General features: G+C 37.5%; 1 protein-coding gene across 2 annotated transcripts in view; it reads left to right on the top strand.

Annotated features, from left to right (window-relative positions):
• The window catches only part of LOC121414441 (formin-J-like), a 69,233-nt gene extending 52,768 nt beyond the window's left edge, over positions 1-16,465 (top strand). For both annotated transcript variants that reach the window (XM_041607628.1, XM_041607619.1), the window contains exons 5-15: positions 1,155-1,280; positions 1,788-1,952; positions 2,505-2,590; positions 3,739-3,839; positions 4,508-4,578; positions 6,040-6,147; positions 6,414-6,484; positions 6,982-7,102; positions 7,571-7,735; positions 8,176-10,038; positions 11,244-16,465. In XM_041607628.1, coding sequence (XP_041463562.1) covers positions 1,155-1,280; positions 1,788-1,952; positions 2,505-2,590; positions 3,739-3,839; positions 4,508-4,578; positions 6,040-6,147; positions 6,414-6,484; positions 6,982-7,102; positions 7,571-7,735; positions 8,176-10,038; positions 11,244-13,610 — 5,244 coding nt within the window. In that variant the 3' untranslated portion in view covers positions 13,611-16,465. The remainder of the gene's footprint in view (positions 1-1,154; positions 1,281-1,787; positions 1,953-2,504; positions 2,591-3,738; positions 3,840-4,507; positions 4,579-6,039; positions 6,148-6,413; positions 6,485-6,981; positions 7,103-7,570; positions 7,736-8,175; positions 10,039-11,243) is intronic.
• Positions 16,466-24,838: the final 8,373 nt, after the last annotated feature.

Consider the following 24,838-nt stretch of genomic DNA (forward strand, 5'->3'; position numbering starts at 1 on the left):
AATACATGTAGGAAACAATCATGTAGGCATTTAATATTATGATGTGGTTACGTCTTTACAGTATCACTGTTGCAGTGCGTGATTTTGGATTAAATTAACAAAATATCCCGGAAAATATCAATCGTTATGTACAAGTGTATATCTTATTAAATTGATTCTTGCTCTCTTTTATGAAATGATGTGGTTATGAATTTACAGTGTCACTGTTGCAGCACGTGATTTAGAATTGAATTTAAAAATATTAGTCGTTTAAACAGTTTATGAGCAATTAAGTGTATTTAAAAATATATACTGAACGCTTTTTAGTGAGAAACTGGCGATGTACATGTACTTGAAATGGGAGGTAAGCTATAGGGTTCATAGTACTATTACCATGGTTTTGTATACTAGATGATAATATAGATATACAATGAGAACGGAAGGGAATGAAGCTGTGATAGAGTTCCCTTTCCTTAAAATAAAACTGCGCCAGAATTATGTATGTGGCAGGGAGATAGGTAGATAAATACTATCTATCTTCCTAAATGTAAAGCGTGTATGCATGCCGACCTTGTTTCGTCGTCATCATTGCGACAGTATCATGTTATTGGTCACTTTCAATTTTGAGGGCGTTGTTTTTAGTTGGGGCACAAATGGGGGTGGTGTTATTGAAATGTAAGAAAACAAATGGACATATGGGAAAATCAAGATGATTGAAATATAGGGTAATGAATTGTAATGTTAAAGCTGATTGAAAGGAACAAAATTTAAATGAAGGAATCCTGAGAAAGGGTGTGGAGAGAAAAAGGATGATGGATGGTTGTACTGCTACTGCTGATGATGACCATGATCATTATTAATGATGGATATTAATGACAGATTCATCTCAAAACCAACCTATATAGAATAATGTTTTTATTTCCAATATCATCATGATCATCATGGTGGCCCCGATAATTTTGGTGCCATTCCTTACTTGGGGCCTTCGAAAAAGAAAACATTATTTTGGCCTTTATTTGCGTATTTTTTTCCTTTATTTGAACAGTCAACTGAAATAAAAACATGAAGTTTTATGTCTTTAGTATACCATTTTAGCATTAGTGATAAACACCATATTTTTATCAATTATGTTTTATTGTTGCCAACCCCCCCCCCCCCCCTATTATTCATATTAGATTGAAAACGGGTTCAACGCAGACTGGGAAGCGATAGAGGAACTATTTTGTCAACCAAACTTGATGAAGCAGAAGAGAAAAGAAGGGAAGGAAAAAGAAATTCAGAAGAAGCGCGATTCCCAAGAGGTATGTATATACCCCACTTTGATATCAAGAAATGTATTCCTCTCATGGCTTTTGCTTGAACTTCAAAATAATCTTAAGTAGGCTATATGAGAGCATACGAAAATAACAAGTGTGTAATCGGTATTTTCTTAGAATATTCCAAAGCATTTGATTTTGTTGATCAGTATCAAAATGTCTACTTTGAATGAATATAAGTGAATCTATTTTTCAATTCTCTCACGTTTTTAACATGTTTACGGCTACAGGTCCTTCCGATGTTAGCATATTGGTCGGATAAGGTCACGCATGCAATCTGACAATAAGAGAATTCATCACAATTGTCGGAAGTTCATATTTTATGAAATGTATCGTCTGATTTTTACTGACCAATTTGCTCTGAGCTAATCTTGTGCAAGGAATTCGGTAGCTTATAACAATAGTGTAAATCACTGTATGCTTCGTGATAAGCTCCCCATGCAAGCGTGCATTTGCCCTCTTTTTATTTCCATCCTATTTTTGTGCTCACAGATAAATCTTCTGGACAGTCGGCGGAGTCTCAACATCAATATCTTTCTCAGGCAGTTCCGCACGACCAATGACGCCATAATCAGATTGATAGCTGATGGGCGGAGCAACGAGATCGGCGCGGAGAAACTCAAGAGTCTGCTCAAAATTCTGCCAGAAAACGACGAGGTATATATTGGCGATAACCTCTCACTCATTTCATATCAAATAATGCCTTGAATATATCAATTCCGAAACAAGGATTGTATTGTTTCAATTACGTGAATGCAAGATTCAAGTTCTTGTGCAAAATATTATTGATAATGAATGATTGAAGTAGTGTATAAGCTTTTTTATCAATCTCAGACTGCCCATTATGAGCAGAATTATTATGGCACAAAAAATGATAGTTATTTTCACTGATTAGCTGAACAAACTAATTTGAAATCGTGTTATCTGAATGGTTCAGACAAAATTAGTGAGAATCACTAAGAGTTACTTTTGTGAAACACTACCTGAAAATGCCAGTAATTTCTTTAATGTTATTCATATCTTTCTGTAGTTACAATTCCATATCATATTTTCACTATCAATTAGATATTTGTCACTTTTAGATCACGATTAACTTAAGAGATAGCGCCACTATGTTGGCGGGTCATCATTGACGATTGATATTTTAGACATTTATCCAATCCTGACAATAATCAATAAATCTGATTTTTTTTTATTGATACCCTTCAGATTGAAATGCTGCGTTCTTTCGACGGTGACTCAGTCAAGCTTGGGCAGGCTGAGAAGTTCCTCATTTCCCTGGTCGAAATCCCTCAGTAAGTTTTCATTTCATTCGAGCTTGGAGAACAATTCCATAAAACAACTTTAAACATGTACATGGTTCTATACAACATGATTACTTTACGAAAGTAGTGTTGTTATTTTAAGGTTTTTAAGAAAATTATTATTTATAATTTTGACCAACAATGTTCAACTTATAAGCAATAAATACTACACATCAGTAAAGATATTGATCTGATTGGTAGAAATCAATTCCAATAATTGGAATTTGAATATTAGGAATGAATACTACAAATTGAACATTGTTGTTCGAAGTTAAACATTTTGTTATAGATTTAAACAATACCTGATTAAAGTAAACAAAGGGTGTATAAAACGTTTTACTACACATTGTGAGGTCAAATTGATTACTCTATTTAGATAATATCATGAAAACAAAAATACAGAAATAGTGTGAAAAGTATGCCGAAGTGTTTTGATTGAGCAACAGTAAAAAACTTCTTTCTATTTTGCTTTCATTATATATTTTTCTGCTTGTAACTCTTCCTCATCCATGAATATAACAATTTTCTTGGAAGAAACTAAGAACCCCTTATATTTTCTCTGAATCTAGCAAACATTGTTAAGATCAAAGAGATATCTTCATATTTCTCATAGTATATATTCTCATTTTCCTTTACTGATCAAATTCCAAATCCTTTTTGTGCTTCCATACTTCCTTGACGAAATTAGATTCCGAGAATTTTCTCTGAATCCAACATGTCCAAGTCGATATGAAACTAATAGCATGAAAAGGCAGTAGTTCATATTTTCAGTAATTTTTCTGCACTACTGTTGGATAATTTGCTATTATCTTTGCACCCCCCCCCCTCTTTACCCAAATTTGAATAACTTTGGAAAAGGGCTGACAAGGTGAAAACAAATATTCTTTTTTTTTAGTAAACACATGAAAGACTTTGGTCTGTTCCCCCTAATCTTAAACCCTCGATACGTGCATGTCGGAGCCAATTCAGACTGCGCATGCGCAGATTGATCTATTTCTTTAAAATTTTTGACATGGTTTCCTAGCTACATATTGTGAATGATGTTTAGGGTTTGGCAACATCTTGACGCCCTGTTTGTTCATTGAAAATTGGCTTTAATAGTATTTTCTTTCTTTCCCCCTTACTTTTCCTTTATCTAGTTACAAGCTTCGAATTGAGAGTATGCTTCTACGAGAGGAATTCACCGCCAACATGGATTATCTGATCCCTTCCATAGAGTCAATCATTAGTGCTAGCGAAGGTATGTCCTTTAGCAGGATCACTTCCCAATTATCTAACCTCTAAGTACCTCCCCACCCAATCCCCCCCCCCCTATCTACCCCATGCCTTGCTATTGTAAATAGAAATGATTTGAATAATCAATTTCGTATATAGAGAATAAGTCAAAATAGACTTTAAAAAACAAAATGTCATTGATATCTTAAAAAAAAGTATTTGGGATCATCCTGTTGTCAAAACTCACAATTTTTGAATTATGATTTACTATTAATGACATATTATTTTGGTCGTAAGGTATTATATTATTTTTTTTCTAAATATTTGAGCATCAAAAATTGTACAAATATGATGTTGATTAATGTGCGATTAGCACAAAACCAGACATTTTACTCTGTAGTCCTTGTAGGTTTATTTTCATTTTTAGATATCATTATATTAAATATTTGAACCAACTTTGGTGTTGGTTCATCACCTATATGTGTTAGTATAACACCTTTGGTTGTTAGTTTTACACTATTTGGTTTTATGTTCAATCGCTAGGGTGTAATTTGATCACCTCAGGGTTTAGTCCTACAGGGATACCCAACGTTTTGGCCTATCCCACCGCTGCCACCAAAAGTGAACTTGTGTATCCTAAACAAATGCGTTCTTTATCATATTCTATTCAAATGTGCTCTCTATATTCCTCAGAACTGTTAAAGAGCTCAACCCTGAAAGACATACTTCACCTGGTGCTATTAACCGGCAACTTCCTCAATGCTGTAAGTGTCCATCTGTCCGTAACGCTTCAGTCACACCAACGAAATCCACTCCAAACCGACCGATAGTATGCCATTGGAGTTAAGGCAATAGATTAGGTCGGTTTGGATTCGGTTTCGCCAGTGTGACCTAGGCAGTACTCTGTAATGACAACTACAGATATAGAATTAGTCAGGAAATGAAAAGAAAATGTGTCCTCCGGAGAACAGAAAGAAATTAATTTTTCAGTTCATGTTGTAGATCGACTGAAATGATAAACAGAAGTATATGGGCTGTAGGGCCGATTTGTCCTCCTAGTTCGAATTCTTGATGAAAAAAGGGAGTGTATTCTGACAGAATTTGCGTAATTTCCGCTTCTGTAAGATGATAGGTAATTTGGAATAATGAATTGTTGTGTTCTGACAGGATTTATTGGGCAATCAGAAACGTTTGTAACGAAAGCAGCATATGACATACACGCCTTTTTGAGTGACATGACAAGTGATAATGACAGGAAGTGAAAACTGTGTGGCCCGGAAGTGATCAAAGATCAACGTCCGTTTGATTAACATCAGAAGCTGTGAATCTGATAACTGTAACCCGTTACATGGAAGTTGGAAACCAGAGAGATAAGAAAGCCTTTGTAGAACAGATGGTTTAGAGATCTAACTTTCAATTTTACTTGCTGTTCAAAATTTCATGATTTGGTTTTGTTTTACAATGGTAAAGAATGGTGGGAATGTTTCGTTTTGTGTAAATACATGGTTTACTTCTTACAACGAGTTACGATTGATCCAATCAATTTGCATAGTGTCTTTTGTAAACAAAGGAGAACACACTAATTGTCAAGAAATCAATGAAGTTATGGTTAAACATTCATATCTAGAATTTCTTTTAAACATATATGCATTTCATATGTTGACGTTGCTGGCCTTCCATAGTTGCGATTGATCGTATCAATCGTAACTCTTTGTAAGATGGGGCCCAGAGAAAATTATATTATAATGATATCTAAAAATGAAAATAGACCTACGAGGACTACATTTTACTGCTGAGAGAGACGACAAGCCAGTAGTTTGGTTTGAAGTGTTTAAAATCGAAATTAAATTAGGATTTTATCGTTTATTTTTTTTTTACTTCTGTTAGAAGTATTCAAAATTATCGAAACCACTCACGAGAAACGGATCAACATTTCTTTCCGCTCTATGAATATGGAAAAACTTCCATGACATTTGTTCAAAACTATTAGTGTTTGTCTTGCGCCATTTGTCAATTTTTTATTGCATTGTGAAATAGAACCAAAGAAACGCAGGAATTCTGCATGGGTTCTGGTGAACAGTTTTATATATCTTTTATTGATTTTGAAAATTTTTATTTCTTGAAACACGATCTTGGTCTGATTCATCAATTACTGCACTTAGCTATCTAAAAAAAAATCCCAGATCAAATTTCCTGAATTTCATTATCTTTTTTTTTCAATGAAGGGAGGATATGCCGGCAATGCAATTGGATTCAAAATGTCTTCTCTGCTCAAGTTGGTTGAAACACGAGCCAATAAGCCACGGATGAATCTTCTTCACTACGTTGCTCAGGTAAAAGTCCACTTTATCAGTCTAAAGGACATTGAGATTCTCAGAGGAAAAACAAAAGCACATCGCATTTTTTTTTCTTAGTGGCGATGCGTGGAAGGAATTAATAAACGTATTGCAAATGATGTATGCTTCGCCGGAATACCAAATTTATGTATATTTATAACCATCTATATCTTTAGGAATAAGTCATTCGAAATGACTGACAAATACTACAACTAGGGCAATAATGTATTCTTATCCCTCGATCCAATTCTTTTCTTTACCAGTTGGCTGAGCAAAAGAATCCAGAGTTAATGAACTTTCCTGAGGAACTCACTCACCTAGAGGAAGCTTCACGGTAGGTAACCATGGTTGTTGATCATTCTTCTCTGTTATCTAAACGCAACTTTCGCATATCCAACCATCTATTATTTGTAGTTTTTCACTTATTATTGTTGACGCAGGATTGTGCAATGAGAATACTCCGAATCTCAAAGACAAATACATTAAGTAGTCCGACCGTACCTTTCTTTTTGAATAAATTGTCTTTTCCAAAAGAGTTTCCCAAACAGAGACTTTTGTACTATAAAAGTCATATTAATTCTTGCTGCAATAACGGTATATATAAAATTCATCATGTCGCCCTGGGAAGCATTCTATTAAAAAAAAATAGTTTTCACTGACAATTGGCTGAGAGCCAATTAGTCACTAAAAGTTGTTCGACAATACTTTGCGTGAAACGCGCACCAGGTCCTCCAAAGGTCCAAACACATTAATTCTTTGACTCGTATCATGGACCTACAACAAAATCGACCCGACTTAAATTCATTCTGGCGTCCTTTCTCGTGTTTGCAGATTCTCGGTAGACCAGCTTTTGGCAGATGTGAAGAGTCTGAAGGAGAAGGTGGACAATATCAATGAACAAGTCGAAGCAGTCACAGATTCTTATAAAGAACACATGCAACTCTTTCTCAAGGTTTGTAAGATCCAATGGTGCAAAATAGGTAGAAAGGTCATTGCTGGTTCTGTAAAGATGCAAAGTAGACGAACTCGTATTAAGAATATTATTTTGATGAAGCGATCGCGACTGTGCATAATAATGAAGATTATTTGATTTATAAAAATGAACATAAAATGTATTATACTACTGTTATTCACATTGCACATAATTCTCTACGGATTTATCTACGACATCGAAAGGTATTCCCATACCATAAACATTTTACTTCTGTGTTTTAGAAAATGTCCCAGCAATTCCAAAAAAAATTGATAGCTCAGCAATCATGAGATACATGTATGGTTCCCCACGAAAAGTTCTAAAGTTGATATCCCTAATGAGCTAGCCTGCTCAAGAGGTGATATTAGGAACACTAAAATTTATAGGACTTTGGATGATAAAAGGAGGTAAAAATTGTAAACTGTGTCGTTTTTTATTTCATTTTAGACTGCGAAGGGGGAACTGGATGTGATCGACTCAATGATGAAACGCGTGGAGGAACATAAGAGTGAACTGGCCGAGTACTTCTGTGAAGATGCGAGTACTTTTAAACTGGAAGAGTGCATCTTGACCTTCAAAATATTCTGTGAGAAGTTCAAGAAAGCAATAACGGTAGGTGAAATTATTTCTCTTGTCGAGGGGATTTGGGAACAAAAAAAATTTCGGACACGTTTCAATTTATATTTTTGCAGTCATTTACAGAATTAATGGACGATTCATGATATTTTTGACGATATTTCGATTCTGTTGGCACTTCTGTAATTTGTTAGATATATTAAGTTTTATGTTGCATAATCCGTGCCTGTTTAGAATCGTAAACAGACTTGGTAATTTCACTATCATAATTAGATATTCGTTGTTGATCATGTCAATTGAAAACGCAGCTGTCTCAAGAAAATTTCATCTAATCATTGTAAGAAGACACTTGTTAGGATCGTCAGATAAAGATATTCTTGGAGTAATGATACGAAGGATATTTGAAAAAAGAGTAACTAAAGATAAAAACGCATGTTCTTAACATAATGTTACTTTTATTCATTTTCTAACTACAGGAGAACGAAACGAGGGTGATCCAGGAGAAACGAGCCAAGCAACGCCAAAAGCAACGTGAAGAACAGAAAGCAGCCACCTTGAAGCGCAAAGAAAGTATCAAGAAAGCACCCGCAAGGTCTGTGAGTGCGCCAACCGGAAGAGAATCAAACTCCATTGTTGACCGCCTACTTGGAAACATCCGCGATGGCTTCACAGGAAAGTACCAGGGTATGGAGACAGACGGGACAACCACGGATAGTGACTACGGGAGCAGACCGACATCTCCAGCACCGACTGCAGATGGGAAGTCTTCAGTGGAGGATGTTTCACCAGCTTCCTTTACGCGAGCAGCTGTCGCACGACGATCGTTCCAGAAGACGCCAAACCTGAACGCGATTTCAGAGAATTCTTCCCAAACACGCGATGATATCGAGACTGGTTCAAAGCGATTATCTCGGGTTTCTTCTGTTCATGAATCCAAGAGTGATAACCATCTAATAGACTTGCTCATGTCGGGTAACGACGATGAGACATTGCAGCAGATATCATTCAAACGCGAAGGCAGTGTGAGACGCAGCGGTCGCAAGCGACGGACATCGCAGTATAATTTAACTGGAAATCGTGAGCGCTCTGAGTCACCTGCTGCTTTTGTTTCTGAACAAGACCCACTCACGAAACCACAAAAACAAGAACCAGAAAATAACGAGGAATCGAAACCAGAATCCTCAGAGGAATACACTGTACCAAAGAGTCCCCAAAAGCGTAGTTACCGCTCTAGAGCGTCTCTGGATAGCCCCGAAACTTTGCTGGCAGTGAACAGCCTTTCAAGGCAAGAAAGGCTCAAAGACTTCATAAACAAAGACAATGTTACGAGTCCTACCGAACCTAGAGACCAAACTATATACCGTAATGTAAAGTCGCATAGTGAAGTGACCCGGCCGGTATCGTTTGGAAGTGACGATGGCAGCATTAGTTCGGAAGTAGCCGATGCTCTTTCGGATCGACCTGAGAACAACACAATACGTGATCATATTCACCGTGAAAGAATCGCAATGTATGCTAACCTCAATAACACTAGTCTTAACTCATCAGATTCGGATAAACGACTCTCCGGTGACTCAGGAACGTTTCAAACTATCTCCGACGACTCGACTGACAGTAAACGCAACTCGCGAGCCGATTCAGAAACAAACGAACCATCGAACGATAATCAACTCAACCTTGGGACAATGGCAAATAGGATTGAAGCATTGACTCTAAATCTAGACAGTTTAGAAAGGCATAAAACCACCGCGTCGGAAAATCTTGAAAAACACGTCAAATCCAAAGAACCTGATGTTTCCAGTAACGAGAGCAAATCTGAAGAAAGCAGATTATCTAGCTGGAATAGGAATGTCCAAAGCATGAACATTGAAGCAGCTGTTAGCACCGTAGAATCTTCGGTTTATGATCGCAGTCCGAGTAAAGAGGATATTTCCGGTTCTAAGAAAGAGCCAGTGCAGCCCGTTGAGCGACGAGAAAGTGCATACCGCGCACGTCTCCGTGAATGGAAGGCCATGCGGAGCGAAAGTGTAAGCCAAGAACCAGAGGTTGACCACAAACAACTCACCGAAGAGCGCCAGAATTCAAAATCCTATGAGGATGTGAAGCCAAGTGAGCCCTTTATGGACACACCCTTGACACCGCATCTTGCTATAGTTGCCATGGAGACTGAGAGTGTCGAGGAGACATATCGAGATAAGATTAGCCGTGACCGATCGTTACTGGAGAGTATCCTGACAGGCCAGTCGACCCCTGAGACGGTTGCCAAAGAGCCAACACCCGTCCCTGAAGATGATACCCCGCCGGTGATACAGAGGCCTGTAGGACTCAAAGCTCTGAAGGTAACAATCTTGCTAGTTTATGTTAGGTTTCAAGTGCCGAACTTTTCCATTCTATCAAGTCCAAATCAAGATATTCCCGACCTGATCTGTCTAGCATCACAAGTTTAGGCAATGTTCTGACTCCCTGATCAAATATTTAGGACATGTCTAAGATATTTGAGTTGGTAGTTAGTTAGAGTGATTTTGAGCAATGCAGACTGATGCTGATCATGGTTTATTAACCTCGAAGTCTCCTCGATTATCTTTGAGCTGCAAATTTCATGGTCGGGTGTTACCACTTGACTGCGTAGCACGTAATATTACGTGCTGGGCGAGTCTACGATCTGTGCGAGGCACGTAATATTACGTGCTTGACCTATCTTCTGTTTGAGGCGTCAGCACCGCGGTGTTAATACCCCTACGATAAAAACAGCGTGTGTATGTCAAATTTTAGACTATGGACACCAGATGGCGCTATTTCACAAAAGTTATCGAAACTTTTGCAGTGATTTATAAATGTTTGTATTCACTTTGCCGTAGTAATAGTGTACGACGCTCAGTTCAAAATGGCGACTCGCAGTGGAGAAGTGAAACAGAAGGATTTAGACGAAACTTTTGACGATAGGAGTGATAGATTTAGTGAAATATCGGGGTCAGAAGGGGAGGATGATTTTTTTAATTGATATTCGAAATAGTGATGAGGAAAGTGATGTGATTACTTAGAATTTGTTCCCCCAAGTTGCTGTCTGTTGTAGTCCCAAATTGTAGTCCCATTCAGTAGCACCAGGGGGTCAGTGCGCATTACAGCCTATAGCAGTTAAGTGGGGTGGAACTTAAAATTTCATTTTAAAACCTACCAATAGCAGGTGATCAGTATGCATTCAGATTTGGACTCGATCAAGTTTTATAGGCAGGTTTAGAATGATACGAATTATTCAAATTTCATAAGCTCAATCAATTGATATTCATCTGGTTGATAAATTATTGATCTTAATTATGCAGTGTTTGTAATTACTTTAAAGGTAGAATTGTCAATGTTATTTTTGTATTATGATAGGCATTTGCTCATGCAACTTGCTTATGATTCAACAGATTATTACTAGGAAAGAATCGATTTGCAACTTTCAGTGGACAAAAAGTGCAATACTGAGAGGTTGTTTTGTTGCGGAAAAATATAATCCAATCTTCTTTTTCTAATGTAAACTTTCTCACTATTTAATTTGCAGCTGAAGAGGTTGTCTTCCGAAGTGACTAATGGCTCTGACTCTGATGATGACCCTTGGACAGGTATTGACCGCCGACAGCTAGAAATTCGCCGCGACATATTTGACATCAAGGTGGAGCAGCATCGACGGAGCCAGTCTGACAACTCCACTCCAAACAGTCCCGTCAAGGAGTACAAAGAATTTGTAGGGTCGCAGTCGGATGTATTCAATGAAGATGATTTGGTTGTGGAGGACTTGGAAAACGTTCAAGATATCAACCAGAATGTTACAAAGTCCCCCGATGTATCCACGGATAAAGTTCCAGCTTCTGAGAAGGATGAGGATGTGAGTGAGACCATTCCAATCAATGATAGGGATGTTATTGTCTTGGAGAATGACGAATTGGTAGAAAGTGGATCGGAGCCAACTGTTTCTGAGATCACGAACCCTGAACAGGAAGTTCCTCAGTTTGAATCGTCTGAAGTGAAGAATGGTGTGCGGGACAAAGCCAGCAAGTCCGTAACCAAAGCCACTGCCACCTCAAACAAAAAGGTTACGAGCAGTAAAACAAGCCCAGTCGAGAAGAAATCAATGAGTAATGGAAATGGAAAAACCACAGGTGTAAAGAAAAATGTGTCTAGCCCATCCAATAGGACACCAGTTGTTAATTCCAGTGCGGGAAAATCATCACCATTAACACGTAATGGATCAATAAGATCCTCATCTTCAGCAAAAAACTTGTCACCATCACCAAGAATTACAATGTCGTCATCACGCGGTTCTACACCGATTTCCCGTAGTGGTACTCCAACAAAGAGGAGCCCCATGTCAGCATCACCAAGGTTACCTGTCGGGTCAAAGGTCAATGGTGTCGGTAAAGGAGGTGGTAGCAGAGCAAGTAGCTATGATTCCCTTCACTCGTTAGGATCCGAACGTTGCGACTCTGCCGCAAGTGGCGCTTCCTCAGTGTCAAGCGTAAGTCAGACAAAGAAACCAGTCAATAGCTCAAGGACTTCATCAACAGTATCTCGCAGTGCATCCGTGAAAGCTCCTTTATCAAGGTCAACTTCAAATTCATCAACGGGATCAAAAGCAAATGCATCTCCACGTACTGTTCAAAGTGGTTCAACGAGGCGGAATGTAACCACAAAACCTGCTGCAGCGGGATCTTCACAACCGGGAAAGAATTTTGTTCGCGGAGCACCTGAACGGACTACCATTGCTGGTAGTGCGTTGAGGTCTACCAAGTCAAGTTTGAGTGCTGCATCTTCAGTCAGGAGCTCACTTAGGGGAACCTCTGCTACCGAGAAATCACCTTCAACTTCCACTAAGTCTTCATCGTCATCTGTATCTTCCTCACCGCGAAGTGTATCCAAGGACTCTACTACGACGAGTAGTAATTTCACTCGAGCAGGCTCAGTCAGAAGACAGAATGGGTCGAATAAACCAGGTACAAAGAAACCATACACCTCCGCCTATGCGACATTATCTGTAAAGAAGAATGCATCAGACACGTCCGCTACGAAGAAGACAACTACTGCAAAGTCGAGTAGTTCAGTCCGCAAAAGTGAACCTACTGTGACAAAAGGAAAAGCCACTGGCTCAGGGAGTACCAAGTTAGATACATCACGAGTAGCAGGTCGCAATACGAACAGCACTCCTGAGCCTGTAGAAGTGTCGGAAGTAATATTGGAGGGCCAGAAGTCTGTTCCAGAAAGTGCAGTAGAATCTCTTCAAGCCCGATTGGCTTCGATGAACATTGTTGAAAAGAATGAAGCCGCAAAAGAATTGAACGAATCTTCAGGAGAACTGACTAATAAATCTGCAGACGAAGAGGTTCATATACAGAACGATAACTCTTTTGCGTTTCCACGGAGCTCCTCAGACCCAGATATTATCCGAAATGCAGAATCAACCCCAGATGTCACTCTTCGAGATAAGTCGTCCAGCTCCACTTTTCAGCGTAACGGTCCAAAACGGTATTCTTTGCCACCAACTTCTGTCAACATTACCCCATCACCGACGGGTAAAAAGGGTAGTAAACCTGGTAAGCTCAGTCGGATTATGAACCGACTAAGCCTCAGTGGATCTAAGAAGGGTGACAGGCTCGGTGCCAGCATTCCAGAAATTGCTGATGATGACGTCTTTGCTGCTTCTTCTTCTTCTTCAAAGCCTAGGAGTAAAAAGTTAACAACAAACAACCCATCAAAAGACAGATTTTCGCGGACCAAGTCCGCAAGTTTACGAGTTAGCTCGAAAACTTCCAAACCAGCCGCATCGGTAGCAGCAACTAGCAAGGACTCGGACACCAGCAGAAGGCGGCTATGGAGGTCATCATCCGTGAAAAGTAAAGACAAAGCTTCGCCTGCTAAATCTTCAAGGAGATGAAACTCCCTCGTATCGTGTAAAGAGACTTATCAACTGACGTAACATTTTTGTAGTCATGGAAGTAATAAAAATACTACATCACTTGCCAGTAATAATAAAATGATTAAAATGATATCGAATAGCGAAACTTCTTTGTCAAATTCGTGGAAATTGCAATGTCAAATTGAAGATTATGTAAATAAAATTAGGCCTATATGGACAATGCGTGTCTTTAAGTGATATTGAAAATGTGATATGTCAAACAAAGAAAAACAACAGTTTCTCAGGGAAAATCATCAATCGTTACGCGACAACTACCAGTTGCAGACTCAATATGATTTATTTTATTTTAATTCTGATCTACAATTTTACAGATGGGTTTTGTCAAACTAACTTTCTTGAATCTTCATTTTCAGTCAGCATTGGGTATACCAATGGAAACGACAGGGAAGTTTATTTTTTTATGTCACCGAAGCTTCTCACTTTCAAAACTGGAAAATATTGGCTCGATTTTCATGAAACCAACAGCATTATTTGCCCCAAGTGCAGACGATTGCTGCTGTTCTACCCCTTTAATCGTTTGCTGCACATCAAAATATTTAATTTTCCTTTGGATTACATAAACCTGCAAGGGCTTTGAGGCCCTACATTTTGTAACTGCATACAATAATGTTAAAGGAAGAAATCCTAAAATATATATTTCATAAACCCATTACATGCTTCACAGTAGAGGTAAAAACACAACTTTTCCCCATACAGGTCCTAAAGAGTTTACATAATATAGGTACCTAGGGACGCTTATGACTGTAGCCATCATAATTACAGCAATTAAACGTCCAATTAGCTTGAAACTCTAAGGTAATTTCTGTGTGACCTTAAACTTTCCAAGTTATGGTCACAGAATTAGCTGCAAGAAAAAACATATTTTTATATTCTTAATGAAGCAAAGCAATCTCTTTGAGAACACAGCCGACTGTGCTGATGACTAGTGATATCAAGGAGATCTCCTTGGTGGTATACCTCATGGCAACGGAGCTTCGTACACTGCTGAATCTTTCGTCTTTGACAGGCCGAAAGTGTCTGCGCGGTCGGGCCCTTCCATGTTGTTCACAGACTGGTAAAGTCTGCATTGCGATTAAGACTACAATGCTAGAGATTTACTTTTTAAAGGATTTTTTAAAGATTTTTTTGAAAATTAATCGTTGGTGAATGAGACCAAATATTCCTTCCAGTCGTAGACATCTGGTGAAATGAAGAAACACGCCTCGTTTCACGAATGAACTGAATGATTCCCATCATGTAAATGAAATACTTCCATAAAGAAAATTAATATAATAAAATGTTATTCAGTATTGCCTGCCAATCAATCATATTAAATCAACATAGTTTTCAATATCTGTATGTATTTTCCCTGTATTTTATATACTCTTGTAAATTAAAATGGATTCAGATAAACTATTTTGATTACCTATAATCATCCCTTTTCAAATTAATTCGAAGAAAAATAGATAATGTAATGAATGTTAGCCTACTTGATAATTTGCGATGTAACAAAAGTGCCTTGTATATTTCTGTAGATGCCTTTATTGTTTATGATATGATATTTATGAAGCAACAAACAGACAATAAAACGCAATAAATATCATTTATATTACTATTTTACTGTTATAGGTGATCGCATGGTATATACAGTGTATAATCAACACAACTAATCCAACTAGACTAGTGACATAGAATTAGGCTGCGAAACACATGCAGCATTATTGGACATGCGTTCGACACAGTTGGCGCTATATCGGTAGTTCAGTAGTCAACCAATCATCTTTTGCGTATTATTGTTTACATATTCTTTTGATTATATCATGTACAGTTGGGCAAGTTATTTTTGGTTGCGTTATAAAGTATTTTTTTCGGCTGATGTAAATATTGCAAAATATGAATATTTCGTTCTCAGTTTTCTTCAGTTTTCAGTTGCACGTTATTGTGTAGCCTCGATGTTTGTTCTTTTTTATTAAGTTATACGATCATGATAGAAGCAGTTGATTGATTTTTCGTGATAATGATAATTTTTTATGATTGTGATTATGATTATGATATTATAATCCATATAATATTCTATAATGCTTCCATAAATGGCGATGACAGGGTCGTGGATATTTAAATTGGATCAGATCGATTCATCGTTCTCAGATTTTTTGAGGCCCTTATTCCATCATCATGATCATGTCATTTTTTTTGTTCTTGATTAATTTCTCAAGATTTTTGCCTAAAATCTTACAAAAACAAACCATTCATTGTATTCATTATGATTTCATATTGTCATTCGAAGCATGGAATATTTTGAGATGACGTAAAACAGTACTTATGCTCTCTATTACTGGAAGTTCTACTTGAAACTTTCGAAACTTCAGTTTGTTGAAAAGATAAGTTTTCATAATATGAAGAAATAACGATGTGGACCAGAATATGTGCATGCGACCGTTATTAAGTCCTTTGGGATTACGATTGAGCTTGAAAATTATTATTCAAGCATCAATTTATTTGAAAAAATATGACATTATATCCTCTGAATATGTTTTTAAAAGGTAAACGAATCGCTTTTTTTAAGTTTACGATAAAATTATCAGGTCACCTAATATATTTTACTGCCATGGATGGTATTGACTTAGATGATGGCATTTTCGCCTTCAACTCAACTTGTATCTTTTGGTATTTTATATTCAATTATCGATTTCTTTGCGTTATATTTTCATTGTACATAATAAAGAAAAGTCTTTTTTTGTAAATGTAAGTAAAAGACATTTATCTAGTATTTATATATGTTATATTCACGATTTAACCGCTTTTTAATGACACGTTAAAAACAATACTACCGATATCACTTGTGCTTCTGAAGTATTATTCATTTGTCATAGTTTATCTTCACATTTTAATGTTGTTCTTCATTGTAGTTTCATTGAGGAGTTTTTACACGGTGAAGTACGGAGCATTCAAGAACAGACAAAATACACATCCAATTTATTAACTCATTTGACACTCAAATTGTTCATAATTGTCTGGGAATGATAACTGAATGGTTTTTCTTCATTGTGAAAGCAAAATAAAACAAAATAGTAAACATAAGAAATATACAATATAGACAGAATTTTTGAATTTTTGGCTTCCCATAAAATTAGCACAGAGTTAGACCGTGGTCTAAGTTAAACCCGACTTTAGAATACGGTCCACTGTGTTTTTGAATGGTCCGTACAACACGGAGCGGAAACTCCCAAGTGGTTATAGTTGCAGGTGAAGTTCTGTGAGAATGTGTAGCTGCAACAATGGGGTATCGGGAGTAGGAAGGGGGAGATGATGATAGGTGTGCAGCGAAAGAGAGGATCGACATCTCGGAATGTGCAAAGGAGATTTCAATGATTTTGTTCAATCCATTTGTAAGTCCGGCCAACCAAGATGTTATCGGGGTGTTATGTCCAGCACTTTCATGGCCGAAAAAAATACCTTCGATCCATAAGTGTGCTATAGTGGGGACCCTAATCATGTTGGTTTCCGCGAGAAAAGCACACCCCCTTTTCAGTAGCTTAGTGTATTTGACACCCTTATCATGGGGGTATTATTCTGTACACCCCATTATTTTTTAGCACTGGCCAGCGAGATGTGGTGTTCAGCCCCTTAAAAATGGCCGAAGCGCTGTTGATCCCTCGTGTGCTGATGAGCCGTACCGGCAGAATCAGTGGCGTAACTGGCGGAGGGCAGGAAGGGCAAGCTGCCCCCGGCTGGAAATTAAACAACGAGAAAATGACAATAAAAAAGGGGGAAAGGGAAAGGAAAGTAAAAAAAAGGAAAGGGGAAATGAAAGGGAAAGGGAAACTATAAGAAAAAACATAAAAAGGGGGAAAAGGAAAGAAAGAAGAACGAGTGAGAAAAAAACAATGCTCCCCGATATAAAAATACATTAACATGATAAATAAGACAGGAAAATGCAAACAAAAGCGGGAAATGAAGGTAGAATGGAATGAGCCAAAATCTAAATTTGAAAATAAAGGAAAGGGACAAGATAAAACTACATGGCGAGGATTGACGATAACGAGCAGGAAGGAAAGTTGCACGGTATATTGCATATTGTCGTATGAAAGTCTATCATAAATTTGTTAATCTCTAAAGCTACCGGGGGCTCTGTCCAAGACTCCGTGCAGTGGGGGCTCTTCATCTGTAACATTTAAAGGGCTCTATAACGGTCCCTGTATGGACGCTTCCTGCATTAAACTTTGCGTTGAACCACTGTCGTACCAGGGGGGGTGGTTCCACATAATATTTGCTATAATGTCAAAATCTACCACATAATTAGAATTTCATTTCAAAAGGCCATTTTTCTTTCTAGCTCGCTTCGCTCGCTGGCGACTTTTGTGAATTTTCCCACGCTTTCTATGGTCTGCTTCCTCAAAACATTTGGAGGATTACGGTACACAACTGCATTAAATTTATGTGATGTGTGAAAGCTAAATACACACGGACTTTGATTGAAATTAGTGGTCATTTGTAAGGTTTAACTGGCTTAAACCGTCAGGAAATTCCAGGGCTCTGCCCCGGACCAAACCCACATTGCACTGCTGTATCTCTTGTATGGATGAGTTTGGACCATGGCCCCCAAAAGTTCTACAAACACTGACAAAAAAGAGGAGGAAAGAAAGAAAAACAAAGGAAAGGTGTATTATATTTTTTGTTATATCACGTCAACATCTATCTCCCTGCTAGATTATCATGAAAAGGTGTTTTTTCATCTCGCTCGCTTCGCTCTTTCTGGACTTGTATAAAGCTACTTCTTGCCACACGAGTCATACTGGGCCCCTCGAGCATATAGAGCTTCGCCATCATGCGCATAATCATGAAAAAATCCTATTCACCGTGACGTACAAACAAAGAGAGAAGGATAAAATATGATATTATCTTTTTTAACATTATGTCAAAATCTATCAAAAAAAATATATTTTTTTAATAAAAATTGATTAATTAAATTAAACTCGAGCTTCGCTCGGTTGTATTTAATTTTTTGCCCTATACATATGTCGGCCCCTCAAAATGTTTGCCTTATGATGCCATTGCCTGTTCCATGATATGACAGGGAAAACTTTGGCTCTCGTTTTCTTTACATTTTTTTCGTACTATATAAAGAATCTTAAAAGACTGAAAAGTGATTGAAAAGGATTTAATCCTATTGATAAGCAGGAAGACAATCATGAATACTTGCTCTAATGAGCTTTCACCTGTATTAGCGCATGTAATTCGCAAGTGGGGTTTATCTTCACATGACTTAACAGGAGTTGTCGCCGAGAGCTCAAAACAAATGGATCAGATGACAACGAAATGCAATTTAATTTATGTAGACTTTGATTCCTAAAGAAGTACAAAAGAATACACAGATGCAATGTAACCCTTGGTGGCAACATGTAAAGCTGTCAGTTTTACGACCGTAGAACTGAAAAGTGCATTGTGTTGTTAACCACAATTAACCACAGTCATGACTAAATAATATATCAAAAAGTAGAGTTGTCCATTCCATTCCATTCCTTGTTTTTATTTGGCAATAAGTCATAATTGACTATTTTTGCCACTCACTGTATAAAGAGTTGGGTAATAATTTTATTGAATAATATTATTTTCATTTCTTATTTCTATTTTTTTTTCTTCCCTTTTTTCAATCATTTTTTGTATATTCGTTCCTTTTTTTTCTATGAAAAAAACGAACAAAACAAACATTTAATACTATAAGGTCGTTGATCGATGATCTATGTGATATTATATAAAAGAAAATCATTCTAACAAGGGGGAGGGCTAACATTTTAACAGGTTTTCTGTATATACTCTGAATTCTCAGTGTACCAAGCATCATTTGTGATATATTTTTTTTTCTTTACAATTCAATTAATCTCAGTGGCCTAAGATAATTTTCTGGGGTTTTATTGACCCGTAAAGTACGTAAAGACAGAGGAAGAAAGGATTTATGAGATCAAGAAGTGATAAGATATGGAAGCTCAGAGGATATTAGCCTTTATTCATGAGGGGGCATCTATTGGTTCGCCCCCCCCCCCCCTTGGATATAAAAGATAATCCTCTACGCTGACGTCCACGTCTCAAAGCCCTGTTAAGTCCTGAAATTTGGCGAAATAATAGAAATAACAGCTTTCAAATGTAAAAAGCCCTCAGAATGTGACAATTCTTTAATCAACATTTTATAAATTTTCACACACTTCCACCTTACCAAACATTCAGATTAGTTTCAGGGAATATATCTCTGTGTGATGTTATGTGTCACAGTTGTGGCCAGTTGTATCACATAAAGACTATGGAAATGACGCATCAATTAGGCACTGCGCATGTGCCGAACTGTTATCTAAAGTGTAGATTCGTAAATGAATGACAGCTCTCTGCGCATGCTCAGCACGGACCACGCCCCGAGAACGACTTTCTCCCCTCGATGTGTGTCTAAGATTCTCTCCCTCTCGAGGTCTCTTAAAAAGTCTCTATCACTTCCAGACGAAGTGTCGAGGTTGACAAGATTCCAGTCAAGAACAACAACTATATATATATATATATATATAGAATCTGGTGAGTACGAACGTCTGATTTTTTTTAGCATTTTGGCTAGCAGAATTCCACCAATTTGTTGATGAAAAATATTTATTAACAAACTATCAGAACGATAAGAAAAATAAATAAAATGGAGTTCTGCTTGATAAGCCAGCTCACAGGTACCTTTCGGGTAAGTATGTACAGTGACATTTTCTTTCGTTTATACTAGCATGATTAGAATATGCAAATTAAAGCAAGATATTACGTAAGCTAGCTTGACATTGAATGATGCACAAATTGCTTAGACCAGGTGACTTGAATCCTAGCACGTCCATGAACGCTTTTAAATAATTTGTTGCATTTCTTCTTTACATGCATTCACCTGTTGCTATTACAATGTACATGGCCAACTGTTACATACCAGTTGGTAACGCATGCTCTTGTCCAATTACAGATGCAGAATCATCTTTGAATAAAAACGTGTAAAAATTGTTAAGTTTTCAAATCAAATTATAAAAATTAGCTCGCGCTTCGCGCTCGTGTCATTCATTTATATCCTTTTTCATTATTACAAAAAAACTGCACTTAATGTCCGATTTTAGGTCTGCAACTTCGCTCTCGCATTAGTTGTTTGATTAGATACCTCATGTTTATGACAGCAAAAAGTGTTTGAAATGTCTAATTGTCAGATTGTAAAATATATACAGTGCGTATCAAAAAAAGTTTACATTTTGAAAAAGCCCTGGGAATTCAAAAATATACAACATGTGGGTAATTTTTTCACATGTAATCTTAGGTTTGGGTCTCATCTATCCAATGAAAGTAAAAGTTTTGACAGAATGTTGCACTTGAGTGAGTACTGTCCATTTTTGGAAAGCTCGCAGAAATCTGTTTGCGCAGAAATGCTCATTTTTACGCTGTGTCAAGGGAAAGGGCGAAATCAAACTTATCCTGCGAAACTTTTCTCACACATTTCCCTTGCACTTTTAGTCAATTGAAATAAAACGGATACATTCATGTATACTGTATACATTTTGCCACCCAAATTAAAATTTCAACATTTAGTAAGCACAACCTTTACCTCTTTTGTGCCAGCTGGATCTGAAGACATAACTGAACCTGAACAAAAGTTTATATCAGACATCTCCAGCATTTTGACACTGAGTTTTTATCATTTAAAGTGGTTTTACATTTCATTTTTCATTTAATACTTGTTCTTCACACTTTTCCCAAGCTTGACAATGATTAACAAAATTAAAATCAAGCCTAAGCCATTCATGTAAATCACAGCTCAGTGCAAAGCAAATATCGTCAAGATGGCCTTGGTGGGTGGGGGAGTGGGGTGGGGCACTATGCACTCTTCGAAGTGTTTTGGGCAAGGAAACAAGTTTAAAAAGGTAAAAGATATCTTCAAATCAATTTTACCAGCTAAATTCCACGTTTTCTTCATGATTAAGATCTACTTTTATTTGCATAACTATTTCAAAGTTCTGCGCAAATCATTTTTCACTACATTTTCAAAAGTAAGTGGTGCTCACTCAAGCGGAAATATTTTTCGACAGTTATATCGTCATTTGCTTAAATGGATCTGTACCAATGTTAAAATGTGGAAAAATCTTCAGGATATTACAAACGTATAATTTTACAGGATTCTTTCAAAGTGTAAACTTTTTTTTGATACGCACTGTACATTTTTAAATTGCTTGCATTTGCAGCCACAACAGTTGCTTATTCTATGCCCACCCTCTTCATGCTTACATTGCTTCGAATGTCCCGTTTTAGTTCACGCTTGTTTTCTGTGCTCTTCATTAAAAACGTTTTCAGATCAGACAGGGGCGGCGGAACCGGAGGGCAGGGGGGGGCACTCCCCCCAATAAAATATGTTTTACTTCCCCAGGAGAAAAAAAATCCTTTTTTCAAATTGGAAAGTGCCTTTTTTCAAAATGATATGTACCTCTTTTCAAAATAACATGCCTTTTTGAAGTATAACATATATCAAGGTTAGAAAACCACATTTTCTTGGCTTCGCTCTCTCATCAATTATTCTTTAGTAAGGTTGCCCCTACTCATTTATTATGTACTTGGCTACAAAACGTGCTTATAATGTACACTTTTAGGTTGGAATATCACAAATTTTCAGCTCGCGCTCGCATCAAATTTTTGTTTAGTAAGGTACTCATTCTGTTCTTGGCTACAAAACGTGCTCAGAATGTCCACTTTTTAGGTTGGAATGTCACAAAATTTCAGCTCGCGCTTGCAACAAATTTTTGTATAGTAAGTTACTCATTTTGTTCTTGGTTACAAAAAAGTGCTCAGAATATCAAATTTTTAAGCTTAGAATAGCTCGTGCTTCCCGCTCGTTTTATTTGATTGATGTATAAATGCAATCCTTACCAGCTTCCTTTCCTGGTCAGTACATTGAAAATCTCAGCTCGCGCTTCGCGCTCGTGTCAGTTCTTTAGTTAAATACACATCTTTCTCATGATAACAAAAGCTGCTTGGAATAATCTTCAGGTCCTATAAATGAAATGTCAAAGTTTGGGCTCACGATTCGCGCTCGCAACATCTCGCAAGGATGCCCCACTTAACATTTTTTTTTCGCACGATACTAACCAAAAAAGCAAGTTTCACAACAGATTTGAAAATGTTTCCAAACCGCTCGCTCGCTACGCTCGCCCGTGGAAAAAAATTAAGCCTAAATTCATATTTTATCAATCAGAAATCGTTTGAAAAACGCTTTGTTCAACTTAATTACTACAAAACACATAACTACATAACGCAGATGATAATATCATGGTGAAAATATCCGTTTGCATCAAAATACCAATTTTTGACTTACAAGTGCCCTTTTGGTTTTGCCCCCTAAACGGAAATACGTTTCGCCGCCCCTGAGCTGGATATCTCAAAATTTTATGCTCGCGCTTCGCGCTCGCTATATTTGATTGGTGAGAATTATATTCTCCTCATGAGTCACTGCAAACAGTCTTTAACAGTTATTTTTAGATCAGTTAATTAAAACTTTCAGCTCGCTCTCGCATGAAGTACTTATCTGTTTACGCATATTATTCATAATTACAAAAAGGTTTTCGCATGTCCAATATTCAGGTGGTTCTTTAGTTCGCGCTTCGCTCTCGAGATAATAGCTTAGTTCACTGTCCACCCATTTCATGGTTAAATTGCTTCGGATGTCCTGTTTTAGTTCTAGCTCTGAAATAAAAAAAAATTATCTCGCGCTTCGCTCTTAATGTTTACTTCTTTATTAAAACGTGCTTAACCAGTTAAGTTTTCAGGTCTAATATCTCAAAAATTTTCAACTTGCGCTTCCCGCTTGCTCTATCTGATTAGTGAGAAATGTCTTCTATTCACGAGTCACTGCAAACAGTCATTGACATGCCATTTTTAGAACAGTTGATTAAAAGTTTCAGCAAGCGTTCGCATGAATTTCACATATTCATGTACGCATTTCATTCATCCAAAAATTGATCAGAATGTCCAGTTTTCTGGTCGGAAATAAAAAATTTAGCTCGCACTTAAACTGTTTGGTTAACTTTTATAGAGTTTTCAAGTCGCACTCGCATTTTGGGGGTTGAGATATATATTCTATTCATGGATCAATGCGAACAGTCTTTAACAAGTCTTTTTGCAGGCCAGTATTGTATAACTATCAGCTCGCGCTTCGCGCTCGCATGGTAATTTATATTCAGGTTACATGAAATACCTATCTTGTTTCTAAAAATGAAAATTTACGCGGACTAACCCCCTAAAACAAAATAAAAAATCAGATTTTGGCGGCGGCGACGGGGAAATTGTGAATGAAAATATTTTTCGCCTCTCCCCTATATCGATGAAAGCTGGAACTACCCATGGGTGTGACGAAAGATAATGTGACTTAAGGCCAGGTCACACCGCCCGAGCGTTGTTGGAGCGGTCGTGGAGCGGTAGGGAGAGATGGTCGAATTTCGCTCACAAAATTGGGGAAAAAATCGAAAACAAAAATCGAAACAGAAAAAAAACAATCGAAGTCGAAAATGGTGAACGGTAGCGAGCGGTGATGATTTTTTTTCTCTCGGCTCCACGACCGCTCCAACAACGCTCGGGCGGTGTAACCAGGCCTTAAGGAGAATGAGGAACTCTCCTATGGCTCATGGTCGCCGGACGTCAGTAATCGGTACCGATATTTGTCGGTAATGCATGGTCTCCACATCCCACTTGAAAGGCCTAGCGACGCCCTAATATAGAGAACAAGATATGTTTCTCAACAAACAATACCAGCGCCAAGCGCGAGATGCTTTTTATTTTTAAATTTAGACCCGGGATTCTAAAATGGTGGCGCACGCGCCACTTGTGGAGCACGGAGCCTTGCAAAGTGGCGCTTGGGAGCCTTTATTAAAAATAAATGAAATAGGGAAAATGCCCGGCAAAATTGGGGTGCAGTAAATGTATCTACCAGTTACCTGGAAATCAGGGTTTGATGATCATTTATTACAAAGAGAAAACGAACATCCTTACTTGACACTTAAAGGCTAATTGATTTCCTCAGATTTTGTCCAATTTAGCACTCGATGGTGTTTGTATTATTCATTCTATTTTGTACAAAGTTTCTGTGCCACACAAGTAATTTGAAAGCCCCGTTCATATGAATGCTATTTCTACAACGAGTAATTTGCATTCCCAGAGTATAT

The sequence above is a fragment of the Lytechinus variegatus genome, chromosome 1 (assembly GCF_018143015.1).
Source record: "Lytechinus variegatus isolate NC3 chromosome 1, Lvar_3.0, whole genome shotgun sequence".
Classification (NCBI taxonomy): Eukaryota; Metazoa; Echinodermata; class Echinoidea; order Temnopleuroida; family Toxopneustidae; genus Lytechinus; species Lytechinus variegatus.